Source organism: Hyaena hyaena, unplaced genomic scaffold, assembly GCF_003009895.1.
Source record: "Hyaena hyaena isolate Hyena2069 unplaced genomic scaffold, ASM300989v1 scaffold_614, whole genome shotgun sequence".
NCBI lineage: Eukaryota > Metazoa > Chordata > Mammalia > Carnivora > Hyaenidae > Hyaena > Hyaena hyaena.
The window spans coordinates 875,883-894,186 of NW_024081244.1; the positions used below are offsets into that span (position 1 = coordinate 875,883).

The 18,304-nt window shown below is 46.1% G+C and overlaps 4 protein-coding genes across 4 annotated transcripts; 3 read left to right on the forward strand and 1 right to left on the reverse strand.

Moving 5' to 3' along the window:
• The first annotated feature begins 2,121 nt into the window (after nt 1–2,121).
• Nucleotides 2,122–2,554, forward strand: LOC120248813 (histone H2B type 1-C/E/F/G/I-like). The gene has a single exon (XM_039257295.1). It carries the CDS (start codon nt 2,137–2,139, stop codon nt 2,515–2,517), a length of 381 nt encoding a protein of 126 aa, XP_039113226.1. The 5' UTR covers nt 2,122–2,136; the 3' UTR covers nt 2,518–2,554.
• A 5,153-nt stretch (nt 2,555–7,707) lies between these two features.
• On the reverse strand, nt 7,708–8,090 carry LOC120248819 (histone H4). The gene has a single exon (XM_039257304.1). The coding sequence runs from the start codon at nt 8,082–8,084 to the stop codon at nt 7,773–7,775; it is 312 nt and encodes a 103-aa protein (XP_039113235.1). The 5' UTR covers nt 8,085–8,090; the 3' UTR covers nt 7,708–7,772.
• A 3,486-nt stretch (nt 8,091–11,576) lies between these two features.
• LOC120248789 (histone H1.4-like) lies at nt 11,577–13,353 on the forward strand. Its single transcript, XM_039257269.1, has 2 exons — nt 11,577–12,274; nt 13,281–13,353. The coding sequence occupies exons 1-2, from the start codon at nt 11,631–11,633 to the stop codon at nt 13,285–13,287; spliced, it is 651 nt and encodes a 216-aa protein (XP_039113200.1). The 5' UTR covers nt 11,577–11,630; the 3' UTR covers nt 13,288–13,353.
• Nucleotides 13,296–13,794, forward strand: LOC120248803 (histone H2B type 1-C/E/F/G/I). Its single transcript, XM_039257285.1, has one exon. The coding sequence runs from the start codon at nt 13,316–13,318 to the stop codon at nt 13,694–13,696; it is 381 nt and encodes a 126-aa protein (XP_039113216.1). The 5' UTR covers nt 13,296–13,315; the 3' UTR covers nt 13,697–13,794.
• The last annotated feature ends 4,510 nt before the right edge of the window (nt 13,795–18,304 follow it).

An 18,304-nucleotide genomic window follows, 5' to 3' on the forward strand; every position in this document is an offset into this window, starting at 1 on the left:
TCTGGGAAAGGCACATGAGATCTTGTAAGACTTCCATGAGGCCACAGTCGTACAGCAAAACGACTCAAAACTATTACATGTAAGTTAATAGCTACCATTATTTTAGAGTTACATTTTATGTAAATGTAAAAATCACTCTTTTTGGATCCGGAGAGAATTTTTATGGGGAATAAATCCACCAGAGAAATTCACTTATTTGAAAGCACATTGTTCAATTTTGCTTTTTTTTAAAAAAAAATATCCATTTCTTTTTGAGAGAGAGATAGGGAGGGGCAGAGAGAGAGGGAGGCACATAGAATCCAAACAGGCTACAGGCTCCTAGCTGTCAGCACAGAGAGCGACATGGAGCTCAAACTCAAGAACTGCAAGATCATGACTTGAGCTGAAAGCAGACACTCAACCACAACTCTGTGTGCTGGGTTCCATTGCTGATTGGCTCGACTCTCCAAGTTCACTAGTGTGTAGTCTAAGGCCATACCAGGCCTTGTGGATCAAATGTTTTCTGGTCTTCTACCTACTTTAAGTCAGGTCTTTTGTCAAATTCCCGAGGGAAGCCTGAGGGGGGGAGTAGGTGGGGTCCCTTACATTCTTAAGGGACACCCAGTATTGACCTCGGCCCCTCTAGGCCTATTTACCTCATCTTTTCCTATCATAAAAGGTCTTGTATTTCCAGGCAATGTGTCAAAAAATGGTCACAAATATTTGCAAAAAGAGATGCCCTTTTCAGAGTGAAATCTCGTGGGGAGGAAAAAATTTGAGTAAAGTTAGAGAAATCAACATGCCTAAAATGATTGCACATAGACTTTACTCTTGGCTCTCAACAGTAGAATATGAATTCAATTGAATATGGCTTTCAAATAATGAAGATCTACAAACTCCCATCTAGTAAATTAATAAAGAAGTAGTAGTGGCAAAGCTAATATAGACTAACAAAACCAATGGCAACACTAATATAAACTGATAAATATAATATAAATATAATATAATATAAACTGATAAATAACAAGTGATCATAGACAAAGAATTGAAAAGGCTAAATAGTTTTTTTTAATATGGAAAATAAAAGGGATTCTACTAAAACGTGCCCCTTTATGCTCTTTGTTTTATAGGGCCGCTCACTCCTCCACATGTGTGAAAATACATACCGGCAACCATATGGACAGCGCCCTATATCGTGCTTCCCAAACTCCAGTGTTCACCCATTACCTGGGGATATTGTCAAGATTCAATCGGATTTGTAGCTCTGGGGTGGGGCTTACGATTCTATTTCTAACCAGCTCCTTTATGACACCCGGCTGGTGGTCCAGTGACCATGATGTGAGTAGCCAGTCCTTACTGGGAAAAGGAAAATAAAAGCTGATGAAATAAATTAGGGACCAAGGGTCAATGGGAAATGAGACCATTCCTCCACGATGCAGACCAACGAAAGTGGTGGTATAGGAGGCTGTGATGAAAACTCAAGGGGCACCTGGGGGCTCAGTCAGTTGAGCATCTCACTCCTGATTTGGGCTCAGGTTATGATTTCAGGATCCTGGAATTGAGCCCCTAGTCCAGCCCTGCATCAAGCTCCACGCTGAGTTTGGCGCCTGCTTGGGATTCTCTCTTCCCCCCTCTCTCTCTCTGCATTACAGATTTGTGCTTTAAATTTTAAAATAAAGGAAAGACAGTGTGTGAAGAGCTCCCCGTTGCACTGGCAGCGACTTCAACCCTCTCTCACTGATCTAGAACCCGGATTCAAAAGCAAAGATACGCCTCTTCCAGGATCTGTACAGGGGGATTTGCAAATCGGAGACGTGACCTAGACCTGAGCATTGCCTGTTTTGGCAATTCAAAGCACAAGGGAGAGCAACTTCTACTTTCTAAAATTAATCACCAAAGTAATCGGAATGTTCATAAAGTAGTATGAACTTGTTACAAAAAAGGTTAAGAATCCAGTCTGAATGGGGGAAACTACTCTCAGGACGTGACCAATGGGACAGTCGCACTGGAGCCAATCATGTGCAGGAAGGTCACACGACGAATCAACCAATCAGAGGTCGCTAAACGGATTCCTTATTTGCATACAGCTAACTATAAATAAGCAGGATCCTGACGAGGACTCCATTTTCTCTTCTCTCAGAAGAAACTACTGTTGAGATGCCCGAGCCTGCGAAATCCGCTCCTGCCCCGAAAAAGGGCTCCAAGAAGGCGGTGACCAAGGCGCAGAAGAAGGACGGCAAGAAGCGCAAGCGCAGCCGCAAGGAGAGCTACTCGGTGTACGTGTACAAGGTGCTGAAGCAGGTGCACCCCGACACAGGCATCTCGTCCAAGGCCATAAGCATCATGAACTCATTCGTCAAAGACATCTTCGAGCGCATCGCGGGCGAGGCGTCGCGCCTGGCGCATTACAACAAGCGCTCGACCATCACGTCCCGGGAGATCCAGACGGCCGTGCGCCTGCTGCTGCCCGGCGAGCTGGCCAAGCACGCCGTGTCCGAGGGCACCAAGGCCGTCACCAAGTACACCAGCTCCAAGTGAGTGTGCCCGGAGGCCCGCTCCGACCCAAAGGCTCTTTTCAGAGCCACACGTTTTCACCAGCGGAGCTGTGCGCTGACGCGCGTTGGGGGTCTCCCCGGACGTTCAGTTAGGTTACTGGAAACCCTTGGACGCCGTTGCCGGTTACCCGTTCTCGGGTGGGGGACTCTGCAGGGGGCTGTGATCGTCACAGGCGCTACAGACGGCCCCGAGCGGCGTAAACGGCAGTGGACAGAACGCCTAGCGCTCCTTTCCCGAGTCCCTGCAGCTCCTGGTCGCTTTTCTCAGACTTGGCGCAGGGGCGGTGGCTTCTGGTCCCTTGACTCGAAGCCGACCCTGGTGGCCACTTGCTGGCAAGTGTCACGCTGCCGGTGTAAGCAGCCACAGTGACATTTGAAAAGCCCGCCATCTAGAGGCGGGACTTCCTCTCCCTGTGCCGCGGGGTCCAGAGCCCCGGTTCTTTGTCTGATCCTCCCTCTCACTCCGCGTCTCCAGCCCGTCTCCAGGGCTGCAGGGCCCTGCCTAGACCTGTATCACGGTCTTGAAAATGGGTGTGTTCGCCAGCTGCGGCTCTCCAGGGGGAACGCAATGGCTCTTAACACTTTTTCACTTGCTCTACCTCTTAAGTAGCCCTCCAAAGGTGCCTGTCATTACATTTGGGTTTTAGTGTAAAGTAACAACATATTCCTGTCCCACTCCCTCCCTGACTCCCAGGTGACCTCCAAAAGCAATTCTGGATATTCAAGCGCCAGAGTGTCCTCACTAGTGCAGCCCCAGAAAGTGGAGGCTGGCCCAGCTGCCCCCAGGCCTTCATTTTCTGTCACTTGGCGAGTTTCTCCAAGTTGTCTACCTGTCCCGTCTCCAGATCAGTTGAACAAATGTGGGGTCATCTGGGAGAACACAGGGACCCAGGGATTTCGGAGGGTTGAGAGCAAGAAATGTGGACTCAGGGCATGTGTTTTGCAGTTCTGATACCACCTAAACCTTGAAAATTAAAAGGAATCGGTCTCCTTCCCTCAGCCACCAGACATTGTGACATGAGGCTTCTTTCTGGGAAGTTACCTGAAAAAGGCTGGGTTGGCAGTTAACTGTAAATGGAAATAGCAAATGCACGCAAGAACCACTAGCTCTGTCTTCCAGAAATTTCTAGCCAGCCTTCCCAGCCACACTATCTGGTCTCAACTCAATTCATGAGCCTAGGGTTCATGGGTTTGAGCCCCACAATCGGCTCTGAGTCGACAGTGTCGACCCTGCTTGGGATTCTCTCTCTCTCTCTCTCTCTCTCTCTTTCTCTCCTCTCTGCACCCCTCGCTCCCTCTCTCTCTAAATGAATAAACATTAAAAAAAAAAAAAAACTGTGCCAAACTCGGTTTTTTAACATCTCAACATCTACATTATTTAGACACAAGTATTCTATCCTTCTAATTGATGATGAGCTGGGATGAGCTGCGTATGGGGCGGGGGTGAGAACCAATATGTGTGCCCCACGTTGTAGGCTTATCCACACCTTACAGTGCTGCTGAAATTCTTGCATGATGATCAAGAATTACAGGAGAGGATGCGGTTTCAGAGACTGGAACATGACAAATTTTAAATCCTTAAGCATTCCACTGAAGGTAGCAAGTGGGTAGTTGTATATGAGAATCTGGGAATCAGAGCAACTTGGGGACTGATTATAGAAATTGTGAAGGGTTTGGAAATAGACATTTTACTATTGATGGCACGTAATAGAATTGAAATTTTCCCATAGATAAAAAAGCACTCCAAACTTTAGAGAGCAAGAAGACAGCCAAAGATTCTAAATGGACAAAACCCAGGAGATTAGAGCCACAGAAGTCAAGAAAATAGTGTTTCAGGGAGGACACGACCAGCCTGGTGTGATGTCTACGGACATGGATGTAAATGGAACCCATGGGGAATTCAAGTTACTGGGAATAAAGGGCAACCCAGACATTTGGGACAGCTTATGGACTCCGGAGAGTTGCCTCGCCCAGGGGACATAAGAGTGGGACATATGTTGTCACTCTTTCTTTAGGGCCATCATATCTGATTGGAGCCAGCACCAGCCCAGCTACATCTATCAAATCTACTTTCCTAGAAAGTAGGGAAAAGGACAGAAGAGAAAGACTTGAGGACCCAGCAATTTCTTTATTGGTTGAGAACTTCCCTTTCAAAAGACTTAATTTTTTTGCTTAATTTTGTGTTTGGGGGGGAGTGGTCAGGGGGAGTTTTTTTAATTACCTGGAGTTGAGTTTTTCTGGTTGTATTCATAAAATGTTCATTAATACACTTGGAACTTCTTAAGAATGTATGTAAACTCGTATTTGTTGAACACACACTGTGAACGTGCTATTTATCCTGGGTTTTCTCACTCAAACCTGGAAAAAATATGAAACTTCCCCTGCATCATAGATGACAGTAGTGGTTAGTGATTTCCCACAGAACATAAAGATACCAGAAGGCAGTTGAGGACTTGAAGAGTATGTGTCACAGTTTAAATGTCACCTTTTTTTTTCTCGGGGCCTCTCTAATTTCATGAGAAACAACAACAATAATAATAGCAGTCATAATAAAAGACAAAACAGAGAAGACACCGTGTGACATGCACTGGACAAAATGCTCACCAATTATTTAATTTTATTCACCCCAAACCTGTAAGGCAGACACTATTGTCATCGCCATGTTACAGATGAGAAAACAGACACAAGTGAGCTTGCCAACGGCATCACAAGCACAGACAGGAAGCATCTCTCTGGACAAGGTCTTCAGTTTCTTTTTCTTTTTCTTTTTTTTTTTTTTTTATCTCTGAAGGGATATTGGAAACTTGTAAACTTAATACATGAATTGCTCAAGGACATAGACTACTACAAAGTTAGGGCTTGTTATTATATTTTTTCAAGACTGGCAATGGAGGACAAGTCCAAAGGGCCTTAAGAAAAATTCATGGACTTCTTCCAGAACCGGGCTGAAAATCAACTCATCATTTTTATGTACTTCCAAATCATGTGAGATTCAGTCAGTTGGGACGTCAGGCCTATGAAAATCAAAATTTCTCAGCTTGGACTATCTTGTATTTCCAAACTAACTTCTCAAGAATAGCTACGTCTGCTGCCCATAGAGAATAAATAGGGGCATTATTGTTGTTCACTCTGTTATCTCTCTACTGTGTGTGCCTTTTCCTCTCTTCAATTCTGAATCTCTATATCTCAGATCCTGAAATCCTAGACTCCAGGTTGTTAACAAGAATCCATGGAGCCCTGGGAGTTCCTTGAATGAGGCTCGGAAGGGACTTGAGCCCCTAAATAGATTCTCAAAGAGCTTAGGATTCACTAATTGTTTTTTTTTTTTAATTTTTTTTTTTTTTTATTTCTAGGAGAGAGAGAGAGAGAGAGACAGTGTGAGCAGGGGAGGGTCAGAGAGAGAGGGAGTCACAGACTGAAACAGGCTCCAGGCTCTGAGCTGGCAGTCAGCACAGAGCCAGACGCGGGGCTCGAACCCACGAACCGCGAGATCATGACCTAAGCGAAAGTCAGACGCTTAACCGACTAAGCCACCCAGGCGCCCCAGGATTCACTAATTGTGAAGATCGACTCTACCAAGGGAAGACAGTACTTTCAAATATCCAGATTACCATGGCTAAGATGTTTGCAGAGTCCACGCATTTCTAACACATCATAATGTAAAAACTCCCTTAGGCCAAAAGGTGAGGGGCCTGTAAATGAGGAAATACCAACCATTGTTTGATCTCAAACTCTATTCTGGTAAAAAGGTCAGGGGTTGAGCAACCTGGCTCCTCCTGGCTTCAGCAAGTACCTGAGATGTACATCTCTAACAAACATTGTGATTAAAACAGTCAAACATGTTTTTCAAGCAACTGTTAAGCAACCCCCACCTCTAACCTCAAAATTCTCACTTCTGTACACTTGCTTCCCCCCTCTCCCTATATAAACCCTGAGCTATGGCTCAGCGGGATTCTCTTCTGAGGGCCTTTCGGGTGCTTGGGAGGGGCCATCCGGCTGGACTAAAATAAACCTGAATAACCAACCCCTTTTGTGTTTTGTGGGCTTTGTTCTCCGTGATTCTCCTTTGGAAAGGGAGGTCTAACAGTAAGCCCTTATTTCATGTTTGTCCAGATGGAACCCGGTGGAACACATCCCAAAGACAAAGGCCCACTTAGAATCAGCTTTCCTTCAAAGCATTTTCAGGTCATTGAGGTACTGTCCACCCTGCCACATAAATTGGGAAAACAAAACTGTATTTAGTTTGTAAAGTTAAGCAGCTATAACAGACTCAAAAATAAATTAGCTTTAAGCCAGGTATTCGTGTCACGCAGAAAAGATCTGCTGTGAAAAACCCATCTCCTCCTGATGAATCCAGGACTATTTTTTCTTCAAGTCCTTGTTTTGTGATTCCCAAAGGATCTAAGCTTTTTCCTAGATCAGCCAAGGTCAACACCTTCTTACCAGATAAGAGGGAAGAAAGTTGTAAAGCCTAAACCTGGGAGTGTCTTCTGACTCATCTCGGGCCCCTTGGTCACCGCCTAACCTCTGCAGCCAGAAAAGCCATTGCCTAAGGCTATAGACGTACATATTTCGCTGTGCCTTGATAGTCCCCTGAACACATTTTACTGGAAATAGGCCAGTCAACAGCACAATAATCCCCTAAGATTCTTCACAAAGCCAACCTATTGTGAACCTATCAAAGGAAACGGTGGCAATGTTGACAGATGTGACACTCAAGGTTTACAGCCCCTAATAATGGGTGACCCATTTGTGGACTAATTGAGTACGCATTTCCTGACAAAGGTGGGATCTGAAACATGACCGCTAGGACCTAAAGGCACATGACCAGCCTCGCGGTATTGCCATCCCAGCGGGTAACACAAATCTGAGGAATCATAAGCGAGTACAAGATTATACGGGAAAACGAACCAGCATGTTCAGAAATCTATTAAACCAGCCGCTCAGCAAGACCACCTCAGACACGCAAGGAACACGTGGAACCAAACGCACAACTTACTACAGGCTGATAATCGGATTCACCTTTCAGGGCCTGAGAGCACCTGAAATGCAGAATAAACCAACTTGGGAAGACCAACTTTAAGTCAAAATATCAGAAGGCACTGCATGCAGCCGTAGCGAAATCGCGAACGGGGAAAGCAACCAGAGTGCACAACGCTTCCGGTGGATACAGTAGGTGGCCCTGAAAAGGGCCTTTGGTTGAGAATTGCACGGTTTCTGGTGACAAACGCAAAACGTTTAGCCCCCGAAGCCGTAGAGGGTGCGGCCCTGGCGCTTGAGCGCGTAGACCACGTCCATGGCCGTGACCGTCTTGCGCTTGGCGTGCTCCGTGTAGGTGACGGCGTCCCGGATCACGTTCTCCAGGAACACCTTGAGCACCCCGCGCGTCTCCTCGTAGATGAGGCCGGAGATGCGCTTGACGCCGCCGCGCCGGGCCAGCCGCCGGATGGCGGGCTTCGTGATGCCCTGGATGTTGTCGCGCAGCACCTTGCGGTGGCGCTTGGCGCCGCCCTTGCCCAGGCCCTTCCCGCCCTTGCCGCGGCCGGACATTGTCACCACTACACAGGACGCCTGTCCAAGTACGACTTGCAGCAGCGCCACGCAGCCCTTTTATAGCACTGCGACGGACCTGTTTGAAAACCTCCCGAGCAGGGGCGGGAACCACACTCCGGTCCCGCCCATCGCTCATTTCGCGGGGCTCCGCGCTGCATAGACCCGATGGGGGCCCTGAGGCCGCAGTCTGTCCCGGAGGAGATGCCAGAAATCCTGTGTGCGCGCCCGACTTGCAGCCTGTACGCCCGGCCACAGTCCATACACTTCTCACAGAGGAGCCTCAGGCTTGGCCTTCACGGTTCCCAGACCAACCCAGAAACACTTGCTTAATACTCGCCGTTGTCCCTGAGACGCTTTAAGGAAGCTTTGAGGCTAATCCTGTCTTTATTGCTAAGTTTCTTTTTGTCTTATTGATGCATGGATGTCTGGTTCACTAACCAAGACTCACTGCATGAAAGTGCTCACAACCCTGTTCTGCCGTGAGTCTCAAGTGTATGATCACAGTGCAGAGTTCCTAATGGACGACTTACATCTAGCACTGTTCCTGAACCCCATTCAAGTCGTCCACGCAGTCGGCATGGCGTAGAGCCAAGCTCTGGAGACGGCCTGCTGCCATGCTCTTTGTAGACCTGGGACAGTCTATACTCGGTGTTTTCTTTTCAAATATATAAGAAAAAAAATATATATATATATAAGAAAATCTAAATTATACAGCATCGAAGCTTAAGAGAGGATGCATGTAAAGTGTTTGATACTGCAAATAAGCACTCACTCAACGTTATAATATATTATTGTGCTCTCTGCTCCTCTCCTCAGTATTCACTCCTCTAAGGTGGGTGTATCTCCTAAACTAAAAGAGCATCCTAGTTTCTACAACTTTCTTTTGAGAACTCCTTCCAATCATAAACACCTAAAGATTTACTCTGTCACGAATCCCTTTGAGGAGTTCCAGGGGACTTTGTGGACATTTGGCTTCTCGCCCAGGGTCTGTGAGGACCACCTAGCTCATCAAAGCTGCTTTTCTGACTTCATGGTGCATGGGGACAAATTCCACAGTGGGGCTCTCGCCCTCGGCTACATTGGCAGGCTTCAGGACATCTAGGAAGTTGTACAGAACAAAACTTCCGTCCTTATTTGTGCTATCCGCTGCCTGACCCCTGGCGTTCTGTCCACTGACGAATGCAGGCAGCCAGCAGAGTGACCGGCAGGACCCGTGATGTATTCTCACCTAAGGTACACCTGTCACTACTTCCAGTATCTTTGAAGCGTATCACCCCTTCTAAACGTGGGTAATTGTTGGCCACAAGGGCAGCCTTGGTACTTTAATTGTATTAATAAAGAAACATATGTTAACACTTCAACACTTTTGGGTTTTGACAAATTGGATGTTGGTATTTTAATATAATTCTTTTCCTTTGTAAATCCTGTGTATATTATCTTAAGCATTTAAAAGCATTGTCCTGGGAAGGAGCCCAGAAATGTCATCAGATATACAAAGAAGACTATGACACGAAATCATAAATAAGCCTTCTTTGGGATCTTAGAGCCTTGAAAGACCCTGGGTTTGGAAAATGTGCCGAGAGGAGCATGGGGAAATGCCGTGAATGTTGGAATGAAAATCATATGTTAGTACCAATATCTGATAAGGGTAAAAAGGCAATGATATTCTCCACTTATCAGTAGCAAAGAGGTTATAGAGAGAGAGTTCTCTGGTAAATGGAGGTGCAAAGGCAAATACCCAGCAAGCACCCAGAAATACAAATTTGACATTTAGGCAATAGACCTAAGAGACAGACTTTGAAGTTATCCATATAAAGGTAACTCATTAACCCATGAAAGTGAATGGGGCAGATTCCCTACATTCAGGCCATCAAAAGACAACTCTTCCTTTCTTGGTAAAGTATCTCTTTTATTTCTCCATTACGGTTGTAATTCTGGCTTTCTGTGTCTTGTCTGAACTGATTCCTATCACGTTGCCATAGCCTTCTTGTGGCGAAGCCTCTCTCCAGGTCCTACTCCTCATTGCTGGCAATGAATATTCAAATGAGTTTCAAAGTCAAGCATAATGAATCAAGCCACTTTAGGAGGATGAGATATACCTAAACTCCATAACAAGGGAATACACAAGGTACACATAACAATGATTTATGCTGAGCAGACATCTCACCTCACCTCTGTGAATCATATTAGTACTTAATATTTAACTCAATAATTAACCTTTCATGCTGCAGGAAGTAATCGGTCATTTCCAGATTTTGGAGGGATCAAAAAGGAGTGTGGAACGCTCATCTCTTGGGGTTTGCCCTGTGTCTTCACATTTCTTTCTTTCTCCATCCTAGTGAACCAGAGACTGGTATGTGTTTCAAAATAAATATAATAATTTGTTAAAGACAAAGAGAGAATTTGAAGAGTGAAGAAAACCATTACATCACCTCTACCGTAAATCTATATCCTATTCAACATTAAGCATAAGTTGAAATGTGTTTCCTACTGTATATAAAAAATGTAGTAGTGAATATAAAACATACTTTTAAAAACTGTCCCTCTGACAAGGGAACTATAAGTCTGGATGTCTGTGTGAATGTGCGTGTGGGTATTCCTTGATTGTCACTTTAATATGTTATAAGTCTTCCTCAAGGATGGCAGATTTCTGACCCAAAGGTTGTTAAACATTTTAGTAACTGATCCCACCCAAATAAAATCAATGTAAATAAAATATTTTTTCAACCAGTAAAGAGGTCCAACTCTCCCTTATACCCTTTGTGATCTCCTGTCCTCTCGAGGAAACAGCCCCAACAGCAATGTCAAGATCATACGTTCTTCCCTTTCCCAATTTCCTCTAAAAACTCTGAATGTTTGAACCCCCAAACTAACCAACCCCCCATTGTCACTAAAAGCAATGATAAAAGCTTTTTGAACAAAATAATGACAGTTCTTGACAGAATTAGCTCTTACTCCAAGCATCCTTTACTACCATTCCTGTAGAGAAATAGGGAAACAGGCTGTGTTACTTCTCTTCATATGAACCAGATTTTCCAGGTAAATCTCAATGAGAACTAAGCAGTTGTTGAACGTGCGAGATGCCAAGAATGTATAGAATGTTCCTAGAGAGTAAGCTATTGACGGCACAGAGAGAACAATTTATATTTTAAACGAAAATCATGAAGTTATCTCCCTGTCCTGTGAATCTCTCCAAGTGTCAGGGGTTTTTAAAAACAGCTGAGACTAACATGGTAAAATCTGGAAGAAAAAAACGTAAAGATCTGAAAGCACAAGGTGTCCCGCATCACTGTAGAGTATGATCGATGTGATCCCTCCACGGGAAATTTTAAATTTTTTGCTTTCCTCAATTGTAACAAACACAATTCCGGGACTGAGCTGGGACTAGATTGCTGTCAAGTTACAAGACTGAGCTGGGAACCAATCAGCGCGCAGCGTCGCTGTTGTATATAAATACACACACACACACTAGGGCCGGGCAGATCCACTCCGAGACTTTATTATTATTATTGTTTTCCGTACCTTCAGGCATCCGAACCCAGAATGTCCGAGACCGCGCCCGCCGCGCCCGCCGCCCCGGCCCCTGCTGAGAAGACGCCCGTGAAGAAGAAGGCCCGCAAGTCCGCAGGCGCCGCCAAGCGCAAGGCGTCCGGGCCGCCCGTGTCCGAGCTCATCACCAAGGCCGTGGCCGCCTCCAAGGAGCGCAGCGGCGTGTCCCTGGCCGCGCTCAAGAAGGCGCTGGCGGCCGCCGGCTACGACGTGGAGAAGAACAACAGCCGCATCAAGCTGGGCCTCAAGAGCCTGGTGAGCAAGGGCACCCTGGTGCAGACCAAGGGCACCGGCGCCTCGGGCTCCTTCAAGCTCAACAAGAAGGCGGCCTCCGGGGAGGCCAAGCCCAAAGCCAAGAAGGCGGGCGCGGCCAAGCCCAAGAAGGCTGCGGGGGCGGCCAAGAAACCCAAGAAGGCGGCGGGGGCCGGCACCCCCAAGAAGAGCGCCAAGAAGACCCCGAAGAAGGCCAAGAAGCCCGCGGCGGCGGCTGCAGCCAAGAAGGTGGCCAAGAGCCCCAAGAAGGCGAAGGCGGCCAAACCCAAGAAGGCGGCGAAGAGTCCCGCCAAGGCCAAGGCCCCGAAGCCCAAGGCGGCCAAGCCCAAAGCTGCCAAGCCCAAGAAGGCGGCCGCCAAGAAGAAGTAAGCGTGTGGGCTGGTAGAGAACGTTGTAAAGGCTCTTTTCAGAGCCACCCACAGAGCTAGGGGAAGGAGCTGTGGCACTCGGCAGCATCGGGGGGCGTGGCGGGAGGGGCGCCGCAGGAGGGGTCGCCTCCGCACGGGACGAGGGTCTCCAGAGCAACGCTTAAGTGCACTGGGTGCGGTGAGAGTTGTTCTCAGTAGGGGTTGGAAAGTCTGGGAACTGTTTGGAACACCCCTCTCCTCTACGGACTGTGGTTCGCAATGGCCCACACTCCATTCGACGCGGAAAGGCAGGGCAGTAATTGGGAGTGGAGTGGGGGAAGGGAGAGCTCAACTGCACACGTCAACCACACAAATTTGGGAAATACTACTTATGGATGTAGTGATTTACCCACCTCGAAATTCACCACTTGATGAATCGTTGCCAATCTTAGGTTAGGGAAATACTCTCACCACCGCGGTTCTGCACCGTCTCGTGGTAGTAAACGAAGACGGTAAGACATAATCCAAAGGGTCCTCTGGCCAAGCGTATGGCAGAATCCCTGGTTCTTTGCTATTAGGTTAGCGGCCGCAGAATAATGGGCGTCTTAATCGACTTGCCTACCAGCTCCAGCATCTATGACATCAAACGCCCCATGGGGTCCATAATGCGAAATCCACCCCGATGCAGGAAGCTAGACTAGCCCGCTAGCCGCTGTTTTCACATAAAAACCCACAATCAGGATTTCTCCGCGAAGGTTTCACTTACTCTAGATTAAAAACAAACAAGGAATGTCCTTCAAGGCTCACATAACAGTAGCTTCCGGTAGCCTAGTCTAGACCTTCTGATTGGGTAAAAGAAAACTAACAAAGCAGCCAATGAAAAGCTAGACCTGCAAGTGTCTTTTACATTCTCATTTCTGACAACACACTAAAATTAATCCAATCGCAAATGATCTTACTACCCTCATTAGAATACCGCATCTATAAATAAACGTGACCTTCGCGCGGCTGATTATTCCTCTAGGTTTTAGCCATAGTGTCTTCGGTTTTGTCGCCAAGATGCCCGAGCCCGCCAAGTCCGCCCCCGCCCCGAAGAAGGGCTCCAAGAAGGCGGTGACCAAGGCGCAGAAGAAGGACGGCAAGAAGCGCAAGCGCAGCCGCAAGGAGAGCTACTCGGTGTACGTGTACAAGGTGCTGAAGCAGGTGCACCCCGACACGGGCATCTCGTCCAAGGCCATGGGCATCATGAACTCGTTCGTCAACGACATCTTCGAGCGCATCGCGGGCGAGGCGTCGCGCCTGGCGCATTACAACAAGCGCTCGACCATCACGTCCCGGGAGATCCAGACGGCCGTGCGCCTGCTGCTGCCCGGCGAGCTGGCCAAGCACGCCGTGTCCGAGGGCACCAAGGCCGTCACCAAGTACACCAGCTCCAAGTGAACTTGCCAAGTAAGCGTCTTGTTACCCAACCCCAAAGGCTCTTTTCAGAGCCACGCATGCTTTCAATAAATGAGCTGTAATCCTCATTCTGAAAGCTATTTTCGGGTGTCTGGTGATACCTAAATCTAGCTGCAACTCCCAGCTTTTCAATTAGAGCTGTATAGAAAGGATTTGCAAGTTACCGGGTCAATAACCATACGTGCCATAAATTATGTGCTCACTTTGGACAAAAATGGTTCTATACATCCATTCTTACTTCAGTCACACAAAACTAGACAATTGGAAATGAAAATCCCAGTCCAAGTACACAGCTTTGACTCCCTGGGCTGGGCTGCATATCGATGGTGAGGGACTTGGCCAGGACTGCTTACCCAGAGCACAAAAGAACACTTTGTTCTGCTCAGATTTGCTTCTTTTCCTTCTTAAGGGATAGATGTAATACTGAAAACAGCTGAAGACCATGTGAGTTGTCCCCGAAATTTTTCATGGACGTTTCTGCTTGGCCAGCTTTGCAGTTGCCCACATTTCTGCTTGCTCTGAGCAGCAGGCTGGGGAAGGCACGTCTCTGGGGGGTGAGGGTGACAGAGTCTGTGCTGTCTCCACAACCCACGGCCCGACAGGGAAGGGAAGCTGTCCCCGCTCTGAGAGGACTTCAAGTCCTGTCGGTCACTACAGCCTCTCCTAGAAAGTCCTACCTCATTTCCAGTCTTTGGGAAGCATTCAGCTGTACAGTCCTCGGGATCACAGGACAGAAGCCCACCACTCAGTCCCATCAGGTGTCTGACTGTGGGCAGGCAATTGCTACCCAGGACCGGGCCCCCTTCTCCCCACCATGGCCGCTTCCCCCGTGGAACCCTGACGCAAGGCCAAGGCCAGCGAGGAGGTTGAAAGGGAAGGACAGCCCTTCGGGCAGGAAGCGGTTTCTATCGCACCAGGTCCTGTGGCCTGAAGGGTTTCAGCTGCCGGGGAACCGGGAAAATGTCTATTTCCTTCATTATTCACCAAGAAAACTGATCAGAAATCCTTCCTGTGAGGCTGACACACCTGCCCAGTTACATCCTCCGGGTAGAAGGTGACCTGGAAACGGGCACACACGCCGACACACACGTGCGCACAGACCCACACTCGCCACAGATGGTGGCGAGGAAGAGGCTGCCCGGGGCCTTGGTGCTGAGCAAGGTGGGCTCCGCCACTGGGACGTGGGCTGCAGCCCGTGTGTCCCTGGCACCCGTGTCACGGGGATTCCAACGCCCAGGCTGCGAAGTAATTTAGGGGTTAAGCCCAAGCTGGCTCTGTGCCCTGAGCACCTGGTTAATGCAAATACAAATCCTCTCTGGCGGAAGGAGCTTCACGTTAGGTCTCAACAAATCCCCACACACAACCCATGGGAGACAGTGCCTGGGAGGCTTCACACACAAAACTAGCACCCAATTCCACAGGACACCTTGACCAGAAATAAGAGCAGGAAACAAAAGGAGTAAAAAAGGAAATTAAAAGATACAGATTTCAAGTCGCTCACTTTAATTTCTTTAAAAACAAAGACTATTTGAAATATGCTAAGGGACTAAGAGAATACAAAGACTAACCACAAAGATTTGGAAAAAAAGAACCAAACACAAATTCTAGAGATAAAGATACACATATACAATTAATTATAAGAAAATTAAAATTATGAAAGCTTGCTAGGTGGGCTAAATAGCCAACTGGACCCAGATGAAGAATTTTCATGAACTCTGTAAGCAGATATTAATTGTCCAAAATGCAGAGAGAAAAATGCAAAAGTTGAGTTTAAGTGATCTGGAATTAGTAGTAACATTGTCTGACATGCATCTGATCGTTGTACCAGAAAAGAGAGAACAAAGCAGATGTGAGCATTCAAAGATCATGGCTGAGAATTTTAGAGTTAATGGATTACTCATGTAATTAAAAATAAATAAAATAAAGTGAAAACTGATATAACTAAAAGAGGGTGTGCATCACACTGTGACCGAAGCCGCATAAACTCCCACAAGAACTAGAAGGCTGATGACAACAAGGTTGTGCCTTCTAACCTGTTCTGAGAGGTGCCAGCCCACTGAAATACTGTTATAAATACTTGGTGGGGGAGGAGGGGAGGATAATTGAGAAATTGATTATTTACATGCACTTTATATCTATCTGATTACTACATATTGTTGATTCTAATCAATATTTAATGAACCATCTTGGTTTTCAGTTCATTAATACTACCATTAGCAAATTAAAAGGTTTGATATTCATTCCAGTAACTATTTCTATTCATTACTTTTATCATGTTATTGTATCAGCTAAAATCAGAAACTGTATGCCATATAGGTATGTTCTCAGTCATCATGGTCTTGTTTCTTTTCATAGAAGTGGCTTCATGAGTTCAAGACATAAAAAAATGTGTTTGCTTACCTGTGTGTGTGTAATCTGATTAGTTTCCTTCTAAACTTAAGACTTTTTATTAGGAATGATTTACGAATTTTTGGCACTTGATGGAATCATGCGCTTTTTCTCCTTTGTCCTGCCGCAATGAGACATAAGTAGATTTCGTAATGTTAATCTATACTGGCATCCCCAGCCCAAGTCTGACTTGCTCATGTTATAGTATTGCCTTAAATACCAGCTGCATACATTTTCATATTTTAGAGGGGACTTTTCCCCCACTTAGTCATACATAAAATCATTCTATGATTTTCTCTTTTTGGGTTTAGCCATCTCAGATTATGTCATTAAGATCATGGTAACTTTCAAACCCCTAACTGTGGAACCCTCCTCTATTATCCACTGCTATGTAAGAAACTACCCCAAACTCAACAGCTTCAATCCATGAACATTTCTTCTCTCATTTTGTTTCTGGGGGTCAGGAATCCAGAAGTGACTTAGCTGGGTGGTTCGGCCCAGGGCTTCTCATGAGGCTGAAGTCAAAATTTACACCCAGGCTGCAGTCCCCTGAAGGCTTGACCCACAGCTAGAAGTTTCCCTCTTCCCTCCCAGAGCTGGCTCACTCCCCTACTGCACACGTTCCGGCTAGCTGTCCCTGAGAGAACCCCAGTACCACCTCAGTTCCCTGCCACACACATCTCTCTGGAGAGTAACTGATACTCTCTTCAAAATGTGGTAGCATTTTCCTTGGAGAAAGAGAAATCAGGCAGAGAAATTAGCCACCAAGACTCTGTGACCTAGTTTTGAATTCCACACGCTGTCATCTCTGCCACTTTCTATGAATTAGAAGCAAGTCACTTCAATGTGTCATATAATCAGAAGGGGAACCTAGGTTCCCGCTCACCTTTCCAGGTAAGGATGTTACGTTTGTGAACATATTGTGAAATCATCACATTTTTTTGTGCTTTAATACTTGATTGTAAAAAGTATTTTTGTTTTAAAGAGTAGACAAAAATCAGCTACACAATCACCTGGACCTAATACCTTGAAAGTAGCAGATCATTAAGAATTCCAAGAACATGGGCTACCTGGGTGGCTCAGTCAGTTAAGCATCCAATTTCTGCCCAGGTCATGATGTCCCTGCTCCTGAGTTCGAGCCCCATGTCAGGCACTATGCTAACAGCTCAGAGCCTGGAGCCTGGTTCAGATTCTGCGTATCTCTCTCTCTCTCTGCCCTTTCCCCACTCACACTCTGTATCTCTCTCTCTCAAAAATAAATAAACATTAAAAATTTTTTTAAAAATAAAAGAATTCCAGGAACTTAACTACAATTGACCACAGAGACAAAAGCTAATACAATTTCCACATGATATCCTGATGGACTTTTCCCTGAGACTGTAAGGACCAAACAGTGGTCTCGGTTGTCAAACAAACCCAGCACATTGCCAGTGTATAGAGAAAATATTGGCAGAATTGAATGAATTCATCAGAGAAACCACAAACATAGAAAATCTCTGGCCCATGGAGGTTAAGAAATGTCTAACAAAAATAATAGGTGTGGAAAATATAAATTAAAAGAGAAAATAAATAGAATAAAAAAGTAAAATTCCAGAAAATACTTTGGCTTATGGAAATATAAGAAATTAACAATATGGAAAAACACAAATTAATAAAATTGGAAAAGTGACAAGAAGTAACAGCTAAATTTGCTGATTTAAGAGATAAAATTTGAATTGATGATTGAGTCAGACTTACAAGTAACTTACAATGTAAAGTGTAAGGTAACAGATTAAGAGGTAGTAGAAAGACATGAAGGAGGGGGCGCCTCGGTGGCTTAGTTGGTTAAGTGTCTGACTTTTGCTTAGGTCATCATCTCGTGGTTCGTGAGTTCGAGCCCCATGTCGGGCTCTGTGCTGACTGCCAGCTCAGAGCGTGGAGCCTATTTCAGAGTCTGTGTCTCCCTCTCTCTCTGACCCTCCCCTGCTCACGCTGTCTCTCTCTGTCTCTCTCCTAGAAATAAATTTAAAAAATATATTTAAAAAATGTTTAGAAAGACATAAAGGAAGAAACTAAGAGCATAATTGAGTCATAAAGGCTGATAAGGAGACCCTTGACATGTGTCAAAATTCTTACTAAATTGTAGCATTGGCAATGGTTCAGAGTATTATCATAAATCGGTTCAACAAGAGATAGTCATCGAACATCTTCGGTCAGACACAG